This window comes from Phalacrocorax carbo, chromosome 1, assembly GCF_963921805.1.
Source record: "Phalacrocorax carbo chromosome 1, bPhaCar2.1, whole genome shotgun sequence".
NCBI classification, from domain to species: domain Eukaryota; kingdom Metazoa; phylum Chordata; class Aves; order Suliformes; family Phalacrocoracidae; genus Phalacrocorax; species Phalacrocorax carbo.
The window spans coordinates 202,774,407-202,796,578 of NC_087513.1; the positions used below are offsets into that span (position 1 = coordinate 202,774,407).

Here is a 22,172-nt window from a genome sequence, read left to right on the forward strand (position 1 = left end):
TCTATAGAGCTCAAGGGTTAACTTTGCATTGCCAAGAAGCATGAATTAAAGCTACCCTTGCCAGTATTTCAGCAAAGCATGTTGCACGTTCCTGTCTTTTCCTGATTAGAAATACTTTGCTGTTAGCTACCAGTGTTGCTTTAACTCTGATGTCTAAGAATATAAACATGACATGATTTGTAATGCGAGGTATCATCTATTATGTTTGGAATAACACATTTTGGGGTGGGGAATAAAAACTCTTTTACAAGTCAGATCCATACATAGCAGACAGCAAGCTAAGTACAGGCTGGGAATGACTGTTCTGGATGTAACCTAAATTAAAATTCCTCAAACACCTTAAGAAAGGAAGACAGCTGGTTAAGTATGTCAGCTAGGAGAGGTAACAGCTTATAGAAGTGAACTTCTGTGGAACAACAACAGGTTAATGGTTGGTGAGATGTCTGGAAGACTACAGCGATCATAAAACTTTTACTGAGCAACTACTGAGTCCACAGTTTTCAATACTCAGTGGAATCGGTACTTCTGGTTCCTAGGTTCGCCTTTGTAGGTCTTTCCTGAGGATCAGGTTTCAGATGTGAATAAAGAGTTTTCCTTGTTCCAGCTGGGTGTTTCTGTTTTTTATTGATCATCTTTGTGAGTTAACCCTGCTCTGGAGCTGTGGTTTGGTTTCACCTGCACCATCTCCACAAAGCGATTTTAATATCTTCGTGGACAAAATGGATCTGACATGCTTATGTTTAAGATCCACGGATTTTGATAGACTCCGTTGTGGGACTTTCATTTGTAATACCTATGTGAATGTCCTAGCAATTCTACACCTACCTCACCAACATAACACCAACTTTCACCAATCAAGGACATTCCTCTAAGAGGTCAGATTGTACCTTTGAATGAACAGCCTAAATGCGAGGGCCGTGAGTGCACTAGCAAACCTCAACTGACAATAATAAGCCCTGACCAACCTCACCTGGGACCCCCACCCACATGCCCTCTGCTCATTCATCCAGGAGCTCTGTTTCAATCCTGGCCTGTGCCTCCAGTTCCTGCCTGAGCTGCATCGTAGCTATGCCTCTCCCCAGCCCTGTCCCCATCTGCCCTGACTTAGTGGCTGGTTTTCCCGGAGGGATTCCAGACTGAGAAAGGTGGTAACCTTATATCCTGTCCCCTGGATTGGCACTGGACGAATGCTATGGTCTTGTTTCTGAGCCATCTCCTGCTGTTCCCTCCCAGCTGGACTCCCTGCATCGGGCTCATCACCTGGACTTGTCCGAGACAGCTGGTGGACCCTGACACTATCACCACCCTGCCTTGCTCAGGCCCTGTGGGACTGCGCCCTGGTTGGTGAGCTCCTGTGGTCACCCTCAGCACCCAGTGTATCTGCACTGTGGGGCAGCCCCATTCTTGTAGGTCCCTGACAATGAATATTGCATATAAAATTAGGAAAAAAAGAAAAAAAATACCCTCATCAGTCCTATTTTTATGTGGGAATCTATATGGGAAATCATTAATTACACCGTGTAGCAAAAGGAGATGGTAACTTCCATTAAATTTTCCCAGAATGTTTCCTTCTCAGCATACAAACAACTCCCAGCTGTCTCCAGACACATTGTCAGAAATTCGCCTTAAACAGAACAATGAACACCAAATGGAACAAGTATGTGCCAAAACAATCAACTCAAGACCTTCCAAAACCTCTGCCTTTATGCAGTAAAGAGCCTCTACTATTTCGCAGCACATCTCCGTTCCTGCTAACTCATCACATCTATGGGAGTTACATAGCTAGCTCCCACAAGCCTTTGACTTCTCTTTGTTCCATGTATCTTAACTACTCTTTTCCTGCAGATAGACAAGTTGAGCAATGTTAATTAGGCTGTTCCAAAATAAATTGCTTCCAGTCTGTTCTAAGCCTGATGTTCCCTGGAGTTGTGCAAGAGCTGAAGGACTTATTTAATTAATATCTTAATCATCTAAATACATTAGTTTAATAAAAATAGTCTTTCTCACCATAAGCTTTGCCTCTATAAGCAAACAGAGGACTTTATACTTAGTAACATATGGATTACTAGGATTTCTAAACTTTACTGGAGTTAGGGTAGCTGCAGGTGTTGCTCCTACTGCCATCATAAATAAAATCTTTGGAGGATTATCTCAGAAGATTCACAGGAAAAAGGCACATGCTGGTCTTCAGGTACCTTAGTCACGAGAATCACACAGGAAGCAATGCAGAACAAAGGCGTAAGAAAATGCCAGAAGTATAACACATGCACCTATTTTCACCGAATGCAAACCATGGGGCATAATTAGCTGAGAACAACAACCAAAAAAATATTTATTCAGCATTACCACTCGCTTGCTGAGACTTTCAGAGCAGATGCATGTCAAAGGACAATTCTGTCATCAGAGAAGGGAACTAGTTTTCACGCAGTACCTGAGAACAGTTTCACAGCCTGCCCCTGCGCTCTCAGGTCAGTCACTTCCTCTCCGGCTCAGACGCATGGCTTGACATGGAAACATCATTGTGCTACAGTGAACATAAATTTAGTAATGTGTGTTAAACATTATTCTGTGGCTTTGATGATGATCCTACAATTATCCACATTAAAAGTATTTTTCTCTAACTTATTAGAAAACAATTTGTAGCAAGACATATTTTTCCTTCCTTTGATAAATAGTTTTCAAGTTGTTTTCACTCTTAAGAACATACTAATAAATTCCCTTTGAAAAATAAATTTCTAACATCAACTTTGTTAGAAGTACACAAGACAAATTTGAAGGAATTGAACATGGCTGTTACCTTTCACTTTTTCCTATTGCCTTGTAGTTGGTTTCGAAGTACGTGGGGAAATTTCAGAATACGTCTACAGCGTTATCTCTGGTGACTTACCAGGGTAAAACACAACCAGAGTGTAAGATAATCAGGACCATTTAGGCAGACTGTGAACAACAGTACGGTAGTTACTGCCTCCATGAACATCTTACAAGGATGTCCCCAGTGAGCTGCAAATGGAGGACATGGACAACCAGGTATTGTTCAGATCGATGTTGTTAACAAGGAGGATAAACCCTCACTGTTGAGGCTCTGGTGGGAGATTATTAAAACAGTATTGGGAAAATGGACTGACTTACATTAACAGTCTGAAGCATGCCTGGTACATGTTGAGACCAGGCTCCTTTCAGTGGTACCCAATAACATGACAAGGGACAATGGGCACAAGTTGGAACACAGTTCCATCTAAACATGAGGAAAAACTCCTTTCCTGTGAGGGTGCCAGAGCAGGGGCACAGGCTGCCCAGGGAGGCTGTGGGGTCCCTTCCCTGGAGACATTCATAACCCACCTGGACGAGTTCCTGTGCCCCCTGCTCTGGGTGTGCCTGCTCAAGCAGGGGGGCTGGACAAGATGATCTCCAGAGGTCCCTTCCAACCCCTAACTTCTGTGATTCTGGTGCCCGAACCCCGCCTCCACGGGTGCTCACGGACCCTCCACGGCGCCACTCGCGTGTCACCGCCCGGCGCACTTTCCTCCGCTTACTAGTCCCTCTTTACGGATACCGCAACACTTTGCCACCCAGCCTGCTGTAAAACCGGCGGGAGAGAGAAAGAAGGGGGGGACCCCGGCGGGAGGGCACACCCCGTAGACGACCGGGCTGACGCCGCCGGCCCGGCCGGCGCTGAGCGGGCCGTACCGCGCAGGGGCGGGGTGCCGCGGCGCGCGGGACGATCAGCCTCCGCCTCAGGCCTCGGACGCGACGCGGCGCGGCCCGTCCCGGCCCTCTGCCCCGCCCCGCTCCGGGCAGGCAGCGCCCGGCGTGCTCCGGTGTGGCGGAGCCCAGAGCCCCGCGGGTCCCGCAGCGGACATGCGGCTCCTCGGCGGTGCTTCCTGCGCGCTGCAGGTGGCAGCGGTGCTGCTGCTGCTCGCCCCCGGCTCCCGTGAGTAGCGGCCGCGGGGGAAACGGGCGCAGCGGGCGGGCCCGGCGCAGCGGACGGCGGCGCTGCTTCCCTCCTCCGGCGGGGAGGCGGCAGCCGGTCCGGCCGGCGGCTGCTTCGGGAGGAGCCAGGCCTGGCCGTGCCGCTGGTGGGACCGGGAGCGGGACCGGGGCTGCGGGCGGCCCCGCCGAGCGCCCCTTCGCTCGGGCTTCCCGGTGCGAGGAGTTTCGGGGGATCGTTGGGCTCTTCGTTCCACCTTCTCGAACGGGAGCTGAGATCGCCCCGTGCACACGGCCGGTCTCCTTAGGGCGGACCTGCAGCAGAAGCGGGGGGTGAGAGGCTTCGTGTTCAGGATGTTTTGAAGTAGAAGCAATCATTTTAAACTCTCAGAACAAAACGAGGAGCGGTGTGGCTGTCGGGCGGGGGTGCGGCTGCGCGCCCGCAGCGGGAGACGCGCGGGCCCCCGGCCCTGCTCCCGCCGCGCTCCCGCCCGCAGGTGTGAGCGGGCCGGAGGTGCCGCCGAACCCGCCGGCGCCGCGGGGCAGGGGCCTCCCGCGGCAGGTGTCCCGGCCCGTGGGCCGTGGGGGAGCCGGGAAGCCACGGTGCCCCAGGCGGGTGGACTGGAAGGAAACGCTTTCCTTACCCTGCTGGGTGCCGCTCTCCGAGGCGTGCGGTGCGCTGTGGCGAGCGGCTTTGCTGCTAGGACAGATGGTGTGTTTTGTCACGTTTCTGTCCAGGCGCTTGCAGCAATGCCTCGTTTTAAAGGCCGATTCTAGGAAATAAGCAGCCTCCTGTTTTCTTGTGCTTTAAGTCAGGTAGTAGAAGACCAGATTCAGGGGATAATCTTCAACATGCACTCAAATAAAATGAGATACAAAAGTCTGAGCTGCCAGAGTGGCCTTTTCTTACTGAAATGCCCATACAGTGCCCCACAATTTTCCATCGTAAAGAAGCTGAAAGGTACCAAAACTAACCTGCCACAAATCATGTTGAGTATGTTAGTCCAGCAGTGTTAATATGCTGTTGTTTAATCTGATGAAGCTGTAGTGTAAATTGATACAAAAAAGCAAAATGAGGAATGTGAGCAGCTGTATAATTGCCCTTCCAAAAAGAGCAAGCTTTTTTTAAGAAGTTTACCGGTAACACATTTACTGCTTTGCTAAGATCTTACAGCCTCCATTTTACAACGATAGACTAATTTCATTTGATGTAAGATTGGCCTAATCTGTCTTTTATTGTGCTGCTTCCTGAGTGCATATGCAGGTTTCACTCTGTGTATGGTCCATGCTGTCTCCTGGGACAGGGATGACCTCATCTAACTTTTGACAGTCAAATTTAGTCCTTCCTCTATATGTGAATTTGTTGTCTAGACCCCATTTATAGTACATTGGGCCCTTTTAAGGCTGAGTCTCATGTATCTATTGAAGTACCTTTTTTTTCTGTCCACTTACGCAGAAACTTCCAGAATCTATTGCTGAGATTTCTGTTGATTTCAGCAAGAGTTTGTGATTCACTAATGAACACTATGTGTGAAACCCATGAAATACTATGATTTGCAAAAAGTGAAAGTGGCCGTAGATTTGTCCTCACTCCAGTTAAGATTTTTGGGCAGGTTGGCTATTTAAATATAATGCCGTTCTTTTACACTGTGTTGGTCAAGTCAGTGGACGAAACGTTAGCAAAATGCTATGGTTTAGGAAAAAATCCTTCCCACTATTATGTAAAATCCAGCTGCCTTCCTGATATCTGAGTGAGTGAGGAGAATCTACACACTGTGGCAGGAAGCTGCCCCCACCCCCTTTCTGCTCTGTTCAGAAAAGATAGCTAGAAACATCTTCCAAGCGCTTGGCTGTGTACAAAACTACTTGCAGTACAAAAAATGAGCAGCAGCAGCCTCCAGACCTGAGAACAGGCATGGCATTTTGATTTCAGTTTATCTCCTTACTTGTTTTAGATTCTTGCATGACAGGAAAAGGTGGTGTAGTTTTTCAGTTTCAAATTGGCCAAGGTTGAAAATTGGTTACTTGGGTCTGTGTTGTTTCCTTAAGCACCTATGATATGATGTTTACGCTTTCCTTTACAAGACTGAGGTAATTTCATAATGTTAAGGCATGAGGACCTGTCTGAAAGGTTGCTGAGATAATCCTGCCTGACCTGTGTCTCAGGGTGACCTACCTTCTTGGTGGGGCAATAACAGTACTTCAAAAATAGGTACCAAAAGACCTTGTTGAGTCCAAGTGAGAAGAAATACAAAGTTTCCAGATGGTAGGGATTTGAATTTATAGTTCTTCAAAATTGCCTGGGAGATGTTACAATAGATTTGGGATCAGGGGATTGTTTTTGTTTTAATCTCCCGAATTTGAGCTTCATCCATTTCAGCTGAGAAGAACGAGTATCCTGATGGTGGAGGCTATCTATGGGATGGTTATATTCCTGTTGCTGCTCTAACATCTCTACTTTAACCATTCCAGCCCCTCAGCTGCTACTCATTTGGATTGCTTAGAGGTTACTGTGCAAGTTGGAGATCTTTCTGATGGACTGTCAGTGCCTCTGTACTATTTGGTTTTTAAACCAACAGAAGCAGAATGGCTTGGACATAAAACTCTCCTACTTACCTGCGATGCATCAAACTTGAAAAGAGAAGATGACCAGGCAGAATTTTATATATGATTTTTGAAATGTCCCCAAAATTAATGTGTAAAATTGTGCTTAGTAAAAACATGAGTTTATATACCACCATCTTTCTGCAGCGTGAGGTTTAGTTAGCATAGGCATAAAGTCTGTGAGTCCTTAGAAATGTGTTTATCTTAAATGTGAATGTGGGAGTGGGCAAATTGACCTTTGTAATATGCAGGAAATTGAATAAGTAGTGCCACTCATCTTCTACCAGGTATGGTTCTTCTATCAGGCTTCATCTACAGAGAATAGTAATTTGTTACATGTGTGAGCTGGAGTCAACAGATTCCTAACATTAAAGGTTTGTGAGTGTTACCCACTCTGTTGATTTTTGCAGAATCTGGCAAAATCAAGTCCATTTGAAGTCTTGTCCTGTTTGTTTTCAACAAGGATTGGCACTATCCCTACCACTTACTCTGCATCTATGTGTTTAGCATGAGCACAGATCTTCAGCTCCTGTGTCTCAATGCCTCTTCTGGAAGCCAAATTCCAGCTATAAAGCTGGAAGAACTGGCCTGATATTGCCCTTTTGAAAGTTTGCTTACTCAAATTGTCTTCAACTTGTGACTTCTTACACACTAGAGCAACAAAACCACAAGAGGCCCTGGAAGCACTCAGCGTACCAAACTGTGCCGTGGCATTTCACAGGAAGCACGCTTGTCTTCAGATACGCCTCAGCCAGCCACAAGCAGTTATCTTTTTAGCGACATCTGTGCCTGACCTTAAACAGAGGAAAACAGAGATGTCTGACAAAAGTGTTGTTGATCCCCTTTCCCTGTCCTTTTCCAGTATGTGGTGCTTCGGTGCATTGCTTTAAGTTGGGTATTTCCTTGGTTCGGATCTGTTTCATCATGAAATCTGTGATACTTAATTCAGGTTATATTCTGCTAAAGGCAAGCAAATTGTTATAAGCGCTTGGCAACACTGCTTGGCAAAAGCAGAATCCACAGCTGATCCTCTTGCACACATGTGAATGCCAGACTTTTCATTCTGTGTGGTTTATCTTTAAATTTTACCACTCATTTGTAGACCAGGACTGAGGACAGAGTAATAGGGCCTCAATTAGTCTTTAGGGTATGATGATATTTCACCAGAGGTGTGATCCTTCTCCATCCTGCTCCCCACCTGCCAAATTCTCAGTGGATGCATTAGTACGCTGTTAATCCCAGACTAAATAATGCAACTTCATAGTGGAGCTTATTGTCTTACCACGCTGTCCATGCAGGGGCAGAGCAAGCGCCCATCTGCCTGCAAAGGCCTTGCAGACTTTATAGGAAAAGATTTACATGAGAAGTTCTTTTCCTTCTGCTGTTGGGGATGCAGGTCATACATTATTACCAAAGAAAGGTGTCTGATTTTCTACCTCTGACTCCTTTCAGTCCCTTTTCATCTCAAGGAAGAAGAGGACTTGGGGTGGTGATGATACGGAAGGTGTAACTGAGGATGGGAAGGAGTTCCAGTTCAATTGATGGCTGGGTAGTGCAAATGTTGTCATATTTAATGTGCTAAGAGCAGGCTGTTGTGGTACAGTGCTTTTATATCATCATTATATCTAACTCCAGTCCCTGGTAGTTTAGTCATTTATAAGCCCAAAGAAAGTGACAGTTGCTGTACTTTTTTTTTTGTCCTGCTTCTTATAATAAAGCACCTAAAACTGTCTTATTATTCTTGGTTTTTATGTAGGAAATAAAGAGACAAACAACTCCACCAGTATGACACCCCTTACTACGATTCCGGACCATAAGTTGCAAGGTAATACTCTTGGCATTTCTGTTGCTGTTCCGCGGTAGCATTCAGAAAAGCAATATGTATTATCGTATGCCTTAAACTGTCCTGTAATAGTTTGCCCTTTATTTTATTGAATTGTGAACAGCTGTAGGGCAGGAGGGAGGTACTCTGATTGTCACATCTATTCCGGGACAACTAAAGATATTTAAGAGGAACACTAGAACACAACTCAATCCTCATATCCTTACATACCCAGAGCAACAAAGAGGAGATAAATAAATGGGAAAATACCTGCCAACGTCAATTTACAGTTAAAAAGAGAACCACCGCCTCAAGAAGTCTGCTTGCTAGTCTAGAATTCAGTGCTTTTGAGAAAAGGGCAAAGTACTTTTTCATTTGATTTTTAACATCAGAATGGATTCTAGGTCCACTGTGCTTGAGTTCATTGCTAAAGTACGTGTTTATTTCCTAGTATAATCTCATTTTGACTGCGTTAAGCTACATACCATTAGGCATGTGCCAGGCAAAAGACACATTCCTTGAGTCATTTTTGCCCTGTACGACTTCGCTCATCTCATTTGCTCTTGGCCAACGAGTGGGATGTATAGCCAATACTCTGCTCATTGACTCACTCTATCTTGTCTTAATTGCATCACTGACTCACACCCAAATTCCAGGCACTGTATGTGGCTTCTTTTCACCTGTTTGAGCATGCAGACCACATCCAGATGTGTTCCTAGGGTTGCAGAAGTAAACATTCAGAACTCGGGGTAAACCCAAAGCTGTGTTCTGGTTACAGTATTGGGCCAGTGTGGGAAAGGTTTAGCTCCAGGCATATGCATGGCTTACACTGGTATAAAAGTCGACATATCCAAGAAAGAATGTGTTTGTAATTGTACAATCATAGACTGTTTCTCAAAGGCAGTTAAATCTGCAGCTTAATACCCCAGGTATGTCAGCATAGGGGTTGTGTGTACAGTACGAAATGGTGGGGCTAGTTGGCTATGATTATATCAAAGAAAAAAGCAAAGTAATTCCCTCTGTAGTTTTTTCCCCCCATTTTGGTAGGTGGTATGAAGGTGTAAATTTGTTGCATTTGTTCTTAAACCTGAGCTTGTTCATAACATGTATGCAATTGCAAATAGGGTCGGCAAAACCATTTTAGACTAGACTTTTCCAGTGGTAAGAGCAGCACGTCTGTCCAAAGGAAGTAGGCCTGCTTCTTCATTCTGGTAGCTGTGTCACTGTTCTCATTATCTCTGAGGTTATACGCTTTGTTTTCCAGCCATGCTGAAAAGAGAGAGAGCTGCTCCAGGGCACATAGCACTAGCAATGTGGGAGAATGCTGTGAAAGATCAGTTGCTTTAGAGGAAAGAATATTCACAGAATGGGCATAGACAACAGTGCAGAACGAAGGGAGAGAAGTATGGGCAGTGATACTTCTAGGAACAGGAGTTACCAAACAGCCCAGTAGATCTTTGCCGGGAGGAAGAGGCCATTAACCTGTAAGAAACATTGAAGAGGGATGCAGCAATGAGGAGAGAAGTGAGAGTGGGAGGGTGCCTGAGAACCTACAAGTAACATGAGTACAAAGTGGGGGGGAAAAGAACTGAAAAAGTAGAAGGGAGAGAACAGAGGGAAGGACAAAACGATTAAGACTGAACCATGGTTTATATTTTAACTCATACACAAGTCTCTTGTGTAGAGAGAGCATAAGGCCACAGAAAGATGTTTCACAGGGTATCAGTCTGTCCCTACTTGACATAACTACAGTACATTCCTAGCATGAGCCCAGTTTGTAACAGAGATGCAGCAAAATGAAAGTAATAATAGAGGGACAGGAAATGGAACTGAAATAGAAGAATAAAAACTAGAAAAACAAAAAAACCACAGTGCTTAAGTAGGTCAAGAAAATCAGTGACAGTATGGCTGATAACAGCAACTGGAATAGAGCATGACATAGAAGTGGAAGAGAGCAAAAAGAGGAGATATAAAGAATTCAGATGCAGACCATTTGGGCACTGCTGTGCATATCGTGTAACGATGTTCTTGCTGCACTACAATCTGGAAGCATTTTCATTCAAAAAGCATTTCCCATAAAACCATCTGCTTTGGGATGGAATACTCCCTGCTCTATTCGCGCCTTTAGCCTGCAAGCAAATACCCTGAGGAGAGTATTGTGTTGTGGGTACTTTAATTATAGTATGTTAAAATTAAAATTAGTAATATTTCTTCTGTTGTTTTCTTTTTTCCTTGAAGGCAATAGCAGTTCATCCAATCTCACTGTTATATCATCCACACAATCTACAGCAACATCTACAGTCAGTATGTATGTGTTCATCTGTCCATTACTATGAACCTAGAAGCTAGGTCCAAACCTACTCCAGGTCATACCAAATTCTAAAGAAATATCCATCAAAAGTGGGTATCTGAGAGAGACATTATCATTTTAGGGCTGGGAGGCAACATGTAAAACAACTCTGAAATGAAGCTATACTGTTTTTCAAGCTTAGGTAGCATGCTTCATCAGTAGAAGCAATGACATTTGCAGTGCCATTGAAAAACAGGAATCAAAATATAAATTCAAGGAAGAACTGAAAGAAGTTGGTCTTTTCAACATTCATTCTTTGTCTCTAAGCAAACTTCTTGCATTTTCATGACGTAAAGATGAACAGGTTTTGGGGCAAACAGTGTGTATCTGTTTAGTATTATTTTAAAGTAAAAAAATTTAGGGTATAATGAAGTTCTTGGAGCTTGAGTTTCAAGAATAAGTCTTCATTTCCTTTTAGATAAGACTCATAGTGCCTTATACCATAGAAAATAGTCCTTTTAGAGCTCATAGTACAAAAACGGTGGAGACATGAGTGGCAGGTCTGGGACAACCCGTCACGGGTGCTTTAGCATTGTTCTACCACTACCATCTGTCCTTCACAACACGGTAAAAGAATTGTAGGTGAGATTGATTTCCCAAGGCAGCAGTGTTGCAGCTGTGATGTTCGAACATAAGTAACGTGTTTACAAAACACATCATTGTAGAAAGAAGAAATACCTGTATTAGGTCAACTAGTAGAGTTTGAAAGCAGATATTTAACCTAACACAAGCAACCAGTTCATCCGCTTGTGTTTGCAGTGCTCCAACTGTTGGTTATATCAATATGAGATTATTAAAAAAGGACATTTAAAAAGTGATCTTCTGGAAGAACATGCACAGGTATATTTCACCACATCAGTAAAGACTGCATAAGAATTGATGCAGATAAGAATTAATGTTCAGTCATTCCGTTTCCAGACCCGCTCTCACTTTGTTTCTCTGTAGTCTCCAGATGACCTCAGAGCTACCACGCTCAGAAGTTGCTGCTTGTTCAAGCAGGGAAAAAAAAGAAAAATCTCTGCAAAACCTTCCTTTTGATAGCAAGGACATGGTGCAATGTTTCATTCCACTGCCTGCAGTGTACCAGTTTAAGCATGCCTAACTTGGAAAGTGGAGAGATTTTTGTAATCCCCTTGTTGCCTTAGGGCCTTTCCCATGTGTAAGGCCGTTGTTAACCACAGGTTTTTCACCCACCCTGTGCTCCAACCCTTCCTTCCTCTGCTCCAACCCTGACTATAGGTTTCTTGCAGGAGACATCTGAGCTTTACTATGTCTGGACAATAATAGTAAAAAGAGGCCTGAGCTCTTTACTGTTAGGCACAGTACAAACCTAACAGACAGCTATGCCTTGCTTCGCACGGTTCATGATAATCACATCCTTCACTTTTTTTTTTGTTAGAAATTTCACAATTTTTAAGACAATGAGCATCCATTTTGATTATCTGTCTTGACCTCTTCAGAATAAAGGCTACTGGATACATATACTTAATTTTGCTTAAAGTTTCTGCTTTTTTTTTTTTTTAAGCTTTTCATGGCAGAAGCAGAAGTCTGTTTCATTCAATCTTTTTCCATGCAAAGGAGAGTATTTACTTATTTTAGGAAGAGCATTCAATAATAATTATTTTGTATGTTAGCATGGTGCTTATGCAATTTGAGTTGTGTTCATTCTTGTTGAGTTAGAACACTAAGAAAGTAGTGCACGCTAAAAATTATCTTTATGGTATATATATACTTTGATGCATATAGCATAACTAATGTTTAAACACAGGTAGCATACAAAGTAAAATACTCCTCTTACAAATAAAGCATCATAAACCTCAAATGTATTACTGGCATGCATCCTTTTTAAATAATAAAAATTAACTCAGGCAGCCTGGGTTTGTTTAGTGTGATGTTTGATGAAGCCCAGCTGGTCTTTTGGGGGCAAAGTAATTAGGGAAATAAAAGTAATTAGGGAAAGACAGATGTTGCTAGCAAATGTTCTTTCATCTTAACTCTGTTGGTAAAATAGTATGGGTAAGATTTTTCAAAGACACAGAAGAACCCAATTCGTGTCAGCTTCCCAAATTCTCCAGCTGCCTCAGATAGCCTCCCACTGATGTTTTGAGATGACTGATGCTAAATACGTTATGAAAGATAAGTCTGTAGGGGATTAACCAGACTTTACTCGTAATGTTACGTCACCAAATGCTGTAATCTTGATAAAGACAAAAGGATCGCTAGTAGGAAAGAGAGGGGAAAAAAGTAATGTGCAAATTTGCTGAAATTTTTTGCGATAGCTGCCTGGATATTTTTGTGCTGACTCAGGTTTTCTGTAGGGTAATTTAATGCCCATGGAATAAGTACCATCTTTGTGTAACATCGTTTAATAATGTTATGCATGAAACAATTAGGCATTATATTGCTCAGAAACACAAACCAGTTTGAAATTATGGCTCAAAAAACCCAACAAAAACTGACTGGTTGACACTTGCATTCAGATTTGTCTTTCTTTTGGTATCTTTTATATTACGAATGCAGTTACCAGGTGTGGTTTCATGTCATACAACTCTAGATGGTTTCCATATAGACATTTCCTTATTTCCTACGGTGAGGAACCATTTGATAATTGTGCCTTTGGGGAGTTTACTTGTCTATATTAAAATGTGCCCTGAATTTTATCTGATGTATTTTATACATGCTTCATAGAGGAACTGAATTCCCTAATTGTAACAAGGTAAGCACATGAATATAGTACTCCCACTGGTTCATCTCAATGAATGCTCATTTCAAAGTGTTTCCTAGGGTTATGGCACAATACAGTTATAACATCAAAGCACAGAAAAATAAATTAACATTTACTATGGGGACTGTTTAGGCTGTTTCAGTAGTTTTAATGTTAAATGTGTCAGAAAAGTGTTGTGTAGGTCAGTTGCTTTCTGAATGCCTACACTGCCATATTGTTCAGGTTTTTTACGTTTTTGACATTCACATCTGTGCTGGAAGCAGTGATACTTAAGTCTTAGCAGAGACACCATTCTGTGTGTAGCTACTTACGTTTTAAACCACACTTACAGGGAAATTATTCTACAGAAGCATTTTAGATGCTGTAAAAATTTAAAAAAAAAAAGGCAGAAAATGAATATTAAGTTTACTTTGGAACTGAGATGATGCTACCTATGCTTCAGTTGTTCTAGTTTTAGACAATTTCAAGAAAACATGGGTATAATTAGACATTTGAATGTCCATAGCTTTTGTGGTGTTTAAAATGAACCCAGCTTGTATGAGGTTATAGAAATAATGCAGAAGTAGACAGCTGCAAAGGGAGCTTTTTTTCTCCGTAAAATTCCTTAATACGTAAAAGCTATTTGCCTCATATTGTCTGCTTAGAGAAATGTTAGTTGTGTAACAGGCTCCTGTTTCTTGTTAGTTCCTTCTTAGAAAAATAAGTGGTTGTTCTTAAGACTATTCTAGCTGGCTGCTTTCTACTAATGTTCTAATGATTTTGCTATAAATATAAATTTCTATAATTACTGAGTTTTGCTTCATGGTATTTTTATTCTGAACAGTTCATTACTGCTTTCTGGGGAGGAAAGGGGAAGTGTTAGGTAAAAGCAGAGTAACAGTTAAAGACGCTAGGTGTCAATTAAACTTGTGAAACAGCATTCCAATCTTTGTTTTAACCTTGGCAAGACAGCTCACTACTAAATAAATGATACAAGCCAGCAGATTTACTTTAGTCAAACTGTTATCATATGTGGAAAACCTTTTGAACCTTAAGTTTAACATACATACAGAATTATTTCTGTTAAGATACATGCAGCCTTGGTAAAGCCAGTGTTTCATTAAAAAAAAAAAAAAAGATTAAATTATTACTAAACGGGGGGGGCATTTTCATGCAAAATCTGTTCTTATCAGAAGAGCTTAGTTATCTGAAAAGCTGAGCGCTGCAAATGGAAAGTTACTCTTGATCCAGAATTGTATCCCACTTTAAAATACTAAGTTAGGTGTGATTCTATGGAATTGGATAGTGTTATCCAAAAAAAATGACCCTTCTAAAAATTATCAGGTATTATTCAGGTTTTCTTTGCAGCTTTTCCTTTAAACCATTCCTGACTTTGAGCCCCAGAAATCGGGCCTTTCCAAAGGAGATGCACTGTATGCAAATGGAAATCCATGCCATGGCATTTTCATTGTGACTCTGACATTCTATTTGGGCATGATAAATACTGTCTTATTCGTGAGTATACAGTTTATTTTTTAATGTATTTTTCTCTGTGATATCCCAAATAAAAATCTCCCAGGTATGTCCACCAGTACTACTCATCTGACCAGTACCAGTCAGCCCACCAACACCACTATGTCTGTCACCTTGTTGACACAGACCACCAAAACCAGCCAGACAACAAGATCCACCACAGCTTCATCAGTCACATCATCACAATTCAATACTACAGCGGTGACCACTTCCAAGGCTTCTTTCACTTCTGTAACAGGTGAGTTCACGTTTCAAGAAGCTCGTAAAGGCTTGTATACATTTTGACATATGTTGTGCAATTGTAGAATTATTAGTCTTACAGTAGTATAACAAAGGAGGTATTTGCATGTTGAAAAAAGAGTAAGGTGAGCTTTTATTATTAAGTTGGCTACATTAACGTTGCTCTGAGCACTCACATAAATAAGGCTTCACTTAACCTGAGAGACCTGACATATTTAGGAGAAAAAAAAAAAAAGGCAAGTGGTCTGAACCAGCAGCCACCAGCAAGGAGATTAGCAATGTTAGGAGAAAGCCTGGCTTTTGAATACAACTTCTGTATTTGTTCAGCTCTCCCTTGTACAGCTTACTTAAACTTGTCTCTAATACTTCCTTTTTCACAGCTGACCTGTGGCTCAAAATATATCTACTGCCTTGGTAGAAAGACCGAGTTCTGTTAGCTACATCTGTTTGTGGCAATGTAATGAATTTTACCCATAATGGAGGATAGAGTATGACTATGAATGAGTCACACTTCATGTAAAAGTTGTCAAATACAGTTTGACAGTACCCTTTAATACAAAAACAGTAAGTGTAGAATTCAGTATTTCCTAGTGGTTAGGTGCTTGTTCACACCACTTCATGCTTACACCTCTAAACAGATCGGGGTTGCTCATATGTCAGTGAAGCGTTATTGGGTAGGTAGAGCTGTCATCAGCAGAAGTTTTAGTTGGCTATAACGTTCCCTGTGGCAAGTACAGATGGGCACAGACTTGGTCTTTTGGTGGGAGTTCGTAGCAGATAAAACCAGTTTTCACACGGAAACCGCTACGGCTTATCTGAGGTCATGTTATCTGTGTCAGTATTTGTGTTGGGCTGCAGAGCTGATCTCACTTGGAGAGTGAGGGTACAATTGCATGAGACAAGGTAAAGCAATCCAACAGCTCATCGCTACCAAAAGCATTTTACTCCCACCATGTAACTGTACTGACTGACTTGGTGGTGGTTGGACCCCTCTGCAGGCTGACTCAGTATGCTCATATGACTAAAAGCAACTTTTCTGTTTGGGTTAATTTCAGGCCAGCTTACTGAGTTAAATTGGCTCATGGCGGGTATGAAAAACACTAGAACTGGCCTAAGAAGGGCCGGAGCCACGTGTGTGGAAGGAGGAAAGCACAGCAGGGGAAAAGGCTGGGGTGAGAGGGAGGTGGAGAGGAGAAGGGGAAATCATTCTTCCAGAAACAGCAAGGAGTTGGATTAGCTCCTCCTGCATTACCATGATCTGACATTAACCTAAGCTTGCTCTAGGTTTCAGTGTGCTTGGCTGGTATCTTGCCAGTTGTTCTATGTTAAATTTGTGTAGTTGGGTCTTTAGATGATGTGTCAGTGGGGTGGCAGGATGTAGAGGAATCCTTCAAAACGCAATTTTGCAAGTTCTGTAAAAAATGCCTTATGTTTTCTTCTTTTCAGCCATATCAAAATCTGAGGCTGTCATAGCCAAAACCTCCAGATTTGATGTGGGCAGTTTTGTAGGTGGCATTGTGCTGACACTTGGAGTCCTAGTTATTCTCTATATCGGATGCAAAACCTATCACTCTAGAAGAGGCATTCAGTACAGAACCATGTAAGTTCCCAAGGGATTGTCCCTTGTCAATTTATTACTTTCTTGAGGGGAACAAGGACAAACAGAACAAGGAGAATAAACTGTAATACATAAATTTGTTTAATGTACATTATATTAATATCATTAAGAGATTTAACTCTGCTTTTTTGTCTTTCAACACTTCAGCTATTCCTCATGATTATTATTATTATTATGCCTGTCTTGTGAGTGGGTTTTTTCTTTGATCTATTATATAAAATCATGTCTTTTTAAAGGATCCTTGTCCTCTCGCTATTCCATGAATAACTAATGTTTCCTTGAAGACATTTCCTTGAAATGTTTGCTGCAATTTGTAAGACTTCTGGTTCTTCTGACAGTTTCTCCTAGACTCTGTCTGTCTGTTCACTCTTTGGAGGTTTCCTCCCCCTTGCCATTAATTTTTTTGTAGTAGCTCTATTTTCTATTACCTATATGACATCTTGCTGGAAATCTGTTACCATTTCTCTTTTGTATCACCTGTTATGTACCTTCAAGTCTAGTTTGAGCAGCCAGTTTTAAAGCCAGACATCTAATACTCCACATTCTTAAGTCACCACCATTGAATTGATTCATTTGTTTGTTTATTGTCACGGAAAACATTCAAAGGCAGTATGGCCATTATTCCCATTTTAAGAAGCACAGTATTTGATTGTTGTCAGTATATAAACTCAAACTTTTGTCCCACTTTGCAATATTGGCCAACTGGTTGATTTCTAATATTTAGTTTTCTGTGTTACCTCGTTCTCAACTCCAGAAACCTGTCCATAAAATTGTATGCACTGAACCTGCTTTACATACTTTTCACAAGTCTATGAAATGAGAAATAGAATTGATTTAACCTAATACAGGCATCTGCATCTGAACGAGTCATTTCATATCATTTGTATTACCCTAAAGTAGGGTAAATCTGTCAGATGAATCAGCCTATCCGTGTGTGTTTATATTCACCTACTGTGAGGGCAGCTAAGAGTCTTAGATAAAGAAGTCTGTGCTGTAGATATTGAAAGGTATAGGCTGGATCCCACCTAAAGTCACTTGTTTGTTCGGTGACTTTCAACCTCCTTTGAGCTGCAGGCTGCTGATATTCTCCCTGTGGAATGTAGGTGCTGTACAGCAAATACAAGCCTGTTGGGAGCAGGCTTGCTTTTCTTAGCTACCTTTTCAAGAGCCTTCAAAAGTTGTCTGTGGGCTTGAGACAGTCTGTAGACTACCAGTTGGAAAACATTGATTTAAACAGATTCTTTGCCACCAAATTCTTTCAGGCAACTGGTCTCTCTCCTCTGTGATATGAGATTGGGGTACAGGAGGTAGTAGGTCTAGTCTTGTCCTGGGTAGGGTTTTTCTTTGTGGAGGTACTCTTTTCCTCTCCTTTGCAACATTCATTTCTGAGAGCACAGTATCGGTCAGACATCTATGATTTTGACTTCATCTTGTATCTCACCCCTTTTGTAGTGAATAGTTCAATCAAAACTGTACCATCTCATTTGCCATTTTTACCCAGCATTGCTCAGTTTTCTTCCAGGCATGCCTCCTTGTCCCACATTTAAGAATTCCCAGGTCTTAAACTACGCTGCTTTTCTTTTTCCAATTCAGTATTATCCATCTCAGTTGAGAAGCTTGTTTTAAGTGAGGTGATGTCATTAGTCTTGTTGAGATACTAGTGTTTAGGCCTTGCTTTTTCTCTCCATCTTGACTCCTTGTCGGTCATGGATTTCAGCCAGTCCCTGCTGCACATGTTCAGCCACAGTAGCGTTTGAATGGATATTGAGAATTCAGATCAACAGTATCTTTAAAACAAAGGAAACCTGTTGCTGAGCTTGTAAACTGGCTTTGATTGGCTCTTACTACTGGACATGGGTATAGATAGATAGGATAAAAATGCCTGAGCAACAGCTGATTTAAAAATATTTACTTGATTGAAATGTGAAAACCAAAATGTTAATAAGGCTAGTGAAGCAATTGTTCTGCTAATGTCAGGCTTGGCTCCGAGAGGACTGGAACTCCCAGAAAAATGTGCCCTTAGCCCTTCCCAGCAAGGTGGCCTCTGTTCATGAAATAACCTTCTTAGCAGCAGCTGGGTGGCTGTTTCTCATGTTGATTGTTGTGTGTACTGCAGAACATTAATTACTGTGTTTCTATTACAGTGATGAACATGATGCCATCATTTAAAGAGACTTCAGGAAGACAGTGTTGGAAACCCATCCTGTCACAGCTGTTGTAACTTACTTCTGAAAGAATTCCCTTCCATAAAGATGATCAGTCTCTAAACTTGTCTTGGGTGTGATCCTGCAAAATGTTGAGAAGCTCTTTAAACATCCTGATTTTTTTTGCATTTGCTTTCATAAGAAGAAGAGGAACTCAGCACTTTGTAGAGACAGTAATTTTTTTCCAGTATTTTTGTAACCAAATTTAAAGAAACACACATGTTGAGTCATTTTAAGGCAATGGATCACATCATTGCTATTCTAAGTTCAGTTGTTTTTCACATATTGCGTAAATCCAGTGTGTTCCATAATGGATATAGTAGGTTAAATAGGATACCTTTGAGACTAAGCATAGGTTTTTGCTAAGTAAAATGTTTTTTTTTTCCTCATATTTCATATTGAATTGTATTTATTTTGAAGTTTGATATGAACTTTAGTAATTTTGGGTTTTGAACAATTCAGTTAGTTCATTTTTATTAGGCTATAAAGTAACATGGTTTGCTAACTATATAAGGTGATAAAGAATACTTTAAACTTCAGTCATTAGCTCACCAGTGACCAGCAGAGACTTTGCTTAACAAGCTATACAGTGCGATCAGCTGCAGGGAGCATGGACAGACTGGAGATACCCATCCACAACCCTTTTCTCTAAAAGGGTCCTTATAAGAAAACAGACTATGCAATCCATAGCTTCTTTTTTCTAGCATGTCCTAATGAAGCATGTGCAATTGAAGGTAAAATAAAAATAGAAAAAAGTAATTGCACCATCATAAATATGATAAAATATGAAAACTGCTTCCAAAAAATGGTTAAGTTGAATGTAGCAATTGCTTCACTCTTGGTTTTTATTATGAAGCTACATGCAGTATTTTAGCAGCATTTGATAAGCATTAAAAGTTAAACAGAGAAGTGGAAAATCTGTATGATAGCATTTTAGAAGAATATAATCTCCATTTTTACAACTACTTTCAGAACTTGGTACTGCTGCACAGGTGGACAGAGGTCTGGTCAAAAGCCCACTGAAGGCAACAGGGCATCTCTCGGAAGGCCTTTCGAGTAAGGCCCAAATACGCTGGGGGTCCCGTGCAAGATGGCTGATGCTGCTTCCCATATCACTGCTTCATTTACACTGATGTAAACCTGCTGACTTCAGTAGGTGGGCTCCTGATCTACACTGGTGTAAGGAAAACTAGAGCAAGGATCAAGCAACACAGGCTTGCGTCTCCTTATGTCACTGAATAATCATTCAGTCCAGCTCAGGCTCCGGTTGAAGACCTCTCCCTGGAGAAGAGGGTTGGTGTGGTGGGAGTTGGCTATCTTGGCACTAGTCTGTCATGCAGGGCACAGACAGGAGGTGGTGACAGCTGAGGTAGGTTACAACGGGAACCACCTGTAGGTCTGTGGGGGATGGGGTACAACACATCAGGGAAAATAAGACTACAGCTCTGGCACAGGCTAATTTTTTTGTTAAGCAATAGTTCATTCTCACATACAATGTTAAAATGCCCATATGGGTGGCCTTTTCTTCTTTCACATAGAGCAGTAAAACCATTGTGTCCAAGGCACAGCAGATTCCAGCAAACCATGGCTAATGAGTAGCCTGAACAGCACCAGCTGCGCACCTGAAATGGGGTGGCAGGGCTGTTTTTTTTTTTTAACTGAGATTGAAGTACAGGGGGAAGAGTGATTTGAAGTAACTGGTGTGTTTTTTTTCTTAATTGCGTTGTCTGGGGGAAGACTTCTGGTTTTGACTTGAAGAGTTTGGAAACAATTCTTGCATAGAACTGCAATTCCTTTTTAGAAATTAAAGCAATTAAATGCAACTCAATTACTTGGATTGTCTCACCTCTGTTGTACAGATGAATAAATAAAATTAAATCTTTGGAGTTTCTATATCAATTTCAGTTGGATTTTTCTTTTATTAGACAGTTTCATAGTTCCCTCAATGCTTTCAACAGTCATAACCATTGAATAAGAAGTGTTCACTATATATACTTTTAAAAGCTAGAATACCAGACCTAGTGCGTTTTTGCCCAGCTCAATAATTTGTAATGTATTTTGTAATCTCATTACTACCGTAAACCATAATTATGTGCTTAAGATTTCAGAGGTGTCAGTGCAAGTATAAAACCTGACCTCCTTTCAGGTGTTTATATACTAGACAAAGTAAGGTGCAATTGATAAATCTTACCTTTAACTTTACATTTGATTTCCAAGAGTAAGTGAAAACTCAGCTTTTATGTTACGCACGTGTAAAATGGGATGACCAGGACGGCTTTTCAGTGTGTCATGTTACCACCAAGTACATACTTAGGTCCCAGTCACGGAGGTTGCGCTACAGCATTGGAACAAGCAGTGGACCTGAATTTAGCGATGCTCTACACATGCAGAGGGGCTGACTGTATTAAGTAGCTGAAATAGTAATTTAGGATTCAAAAATCCTGAGTATGTTAACTAAAGATTGGCACGTAGTTTCTGTAAGGAAAAAGTATTTGAAAGGGTTTGCCACAGGAGTCTACCAAGTTTTAGACCAATATGAGGTAAAAGCTGAAGTAGGAGAAAAAAGTAGAAAAAGGTCTTTTGTCTGCTAGGCTGGAGTCTAGCACTCTGCCAGGCAGCAGGGGAATAGGATGGAGAATATAGAACAGAACAGTTGGAAGGGTCATACAAGGATCATCTAGCCCAACTGCCTGACCGATTCAGGGCTGACCAAGTTAAAGGATGTTGTTAAGGGCATTGCCCAAATGCCTCTAGAACACTGACAGGCTTGGGGCATGGACCGCCTCTCCAGGAAGCCCATCCAGTGTTTGACCACCGCCTCAGTAAAGAAATGTTTCCTAAATATAATCCCTTCCCCACAGAAGTCTCTTCCCACTCACTCCTCTGGTGGTTAGTTATTCTACATTCAATCATAAGTTTATGATCTGTTTATATCCATTTTATGCAACAAATTTTTAGCACAAATAGCTCCTCCCCTTTGCGAGGCATACTTATGCTATCGTCAGTCTTTCAGCTGATCCTTAATTGAGTTTATTAATATTGTAAAGATGATTCAACTGTTTATAGTTCACCCTCTCAACAAGACTGCAGATCTGTTTTCTTACTAGTCACCAGTGGCTGAGCAATGCAGTTCATGGTTCTGTCCTGGTTAGGAACCCCTCTGGTGACAC

The 22,172-nt window shown here is 41.7% G+C and overlaps 1 protein-coding gene across 1 annotated transcript; it reads left to right on the forward strand.

Annotated features, from left to right (window-relative positions):
* Nucleotides 1-3,562: 3,562 nt before the first annotated feature.
* TMEM123 (transmembrane protein 123) lies at nt 3,563-20,895 on the forward strand. The gene is made up of 6 exons (XM_064441300.1): nt 3,563-3,931; nt 8,288-8,356; nt 10,592-10,657; nt 14,987-15,178; nt 16,627-16,780; nt 18,943-20,895. The coding sequence occupies exons 1-6, from the start codon at nt 3,859-3,861 to the stop codon at nt 18,965-18,967; spliced, it is 579 nt and encodes a 192-aa protein (XP_064297370.1). The 5' UTR covers nt 3,563-3,858; the 3' UTR covers nt 18,968-20,895.
* Nucleotides 20,896-22,172: the final 1,277 nt, after the last annotated feature.

What these genes read in the sequence shown, in the direction of transcription:
- TMEM123 (XM_064441300.1), top strand. Translation starts at nt 3,859, where the DNA reads ATGCGGCTCCTCGGCGGTGCTTCCTGCGCGCTGCAGGTGGCAGCGGTG. An exon ending in TACAGCAACATCTACAGTCA is followed by an intron (nt 10,658 to 14,986) that starts GTATGTATGTGT and finishes AAAATCTCCCAG; the next exon opens with GTATGTCCACCAGTACTACT. An exon ending in TTCTTTCACTTCTGTAACAG is followed by an intron (nt 15,179 to 16,626) that starts GTGAGTTCACGT and finishes TCTTCTTTTCAG; the next exon opens with CCATATCAAAATCTGAGGCT.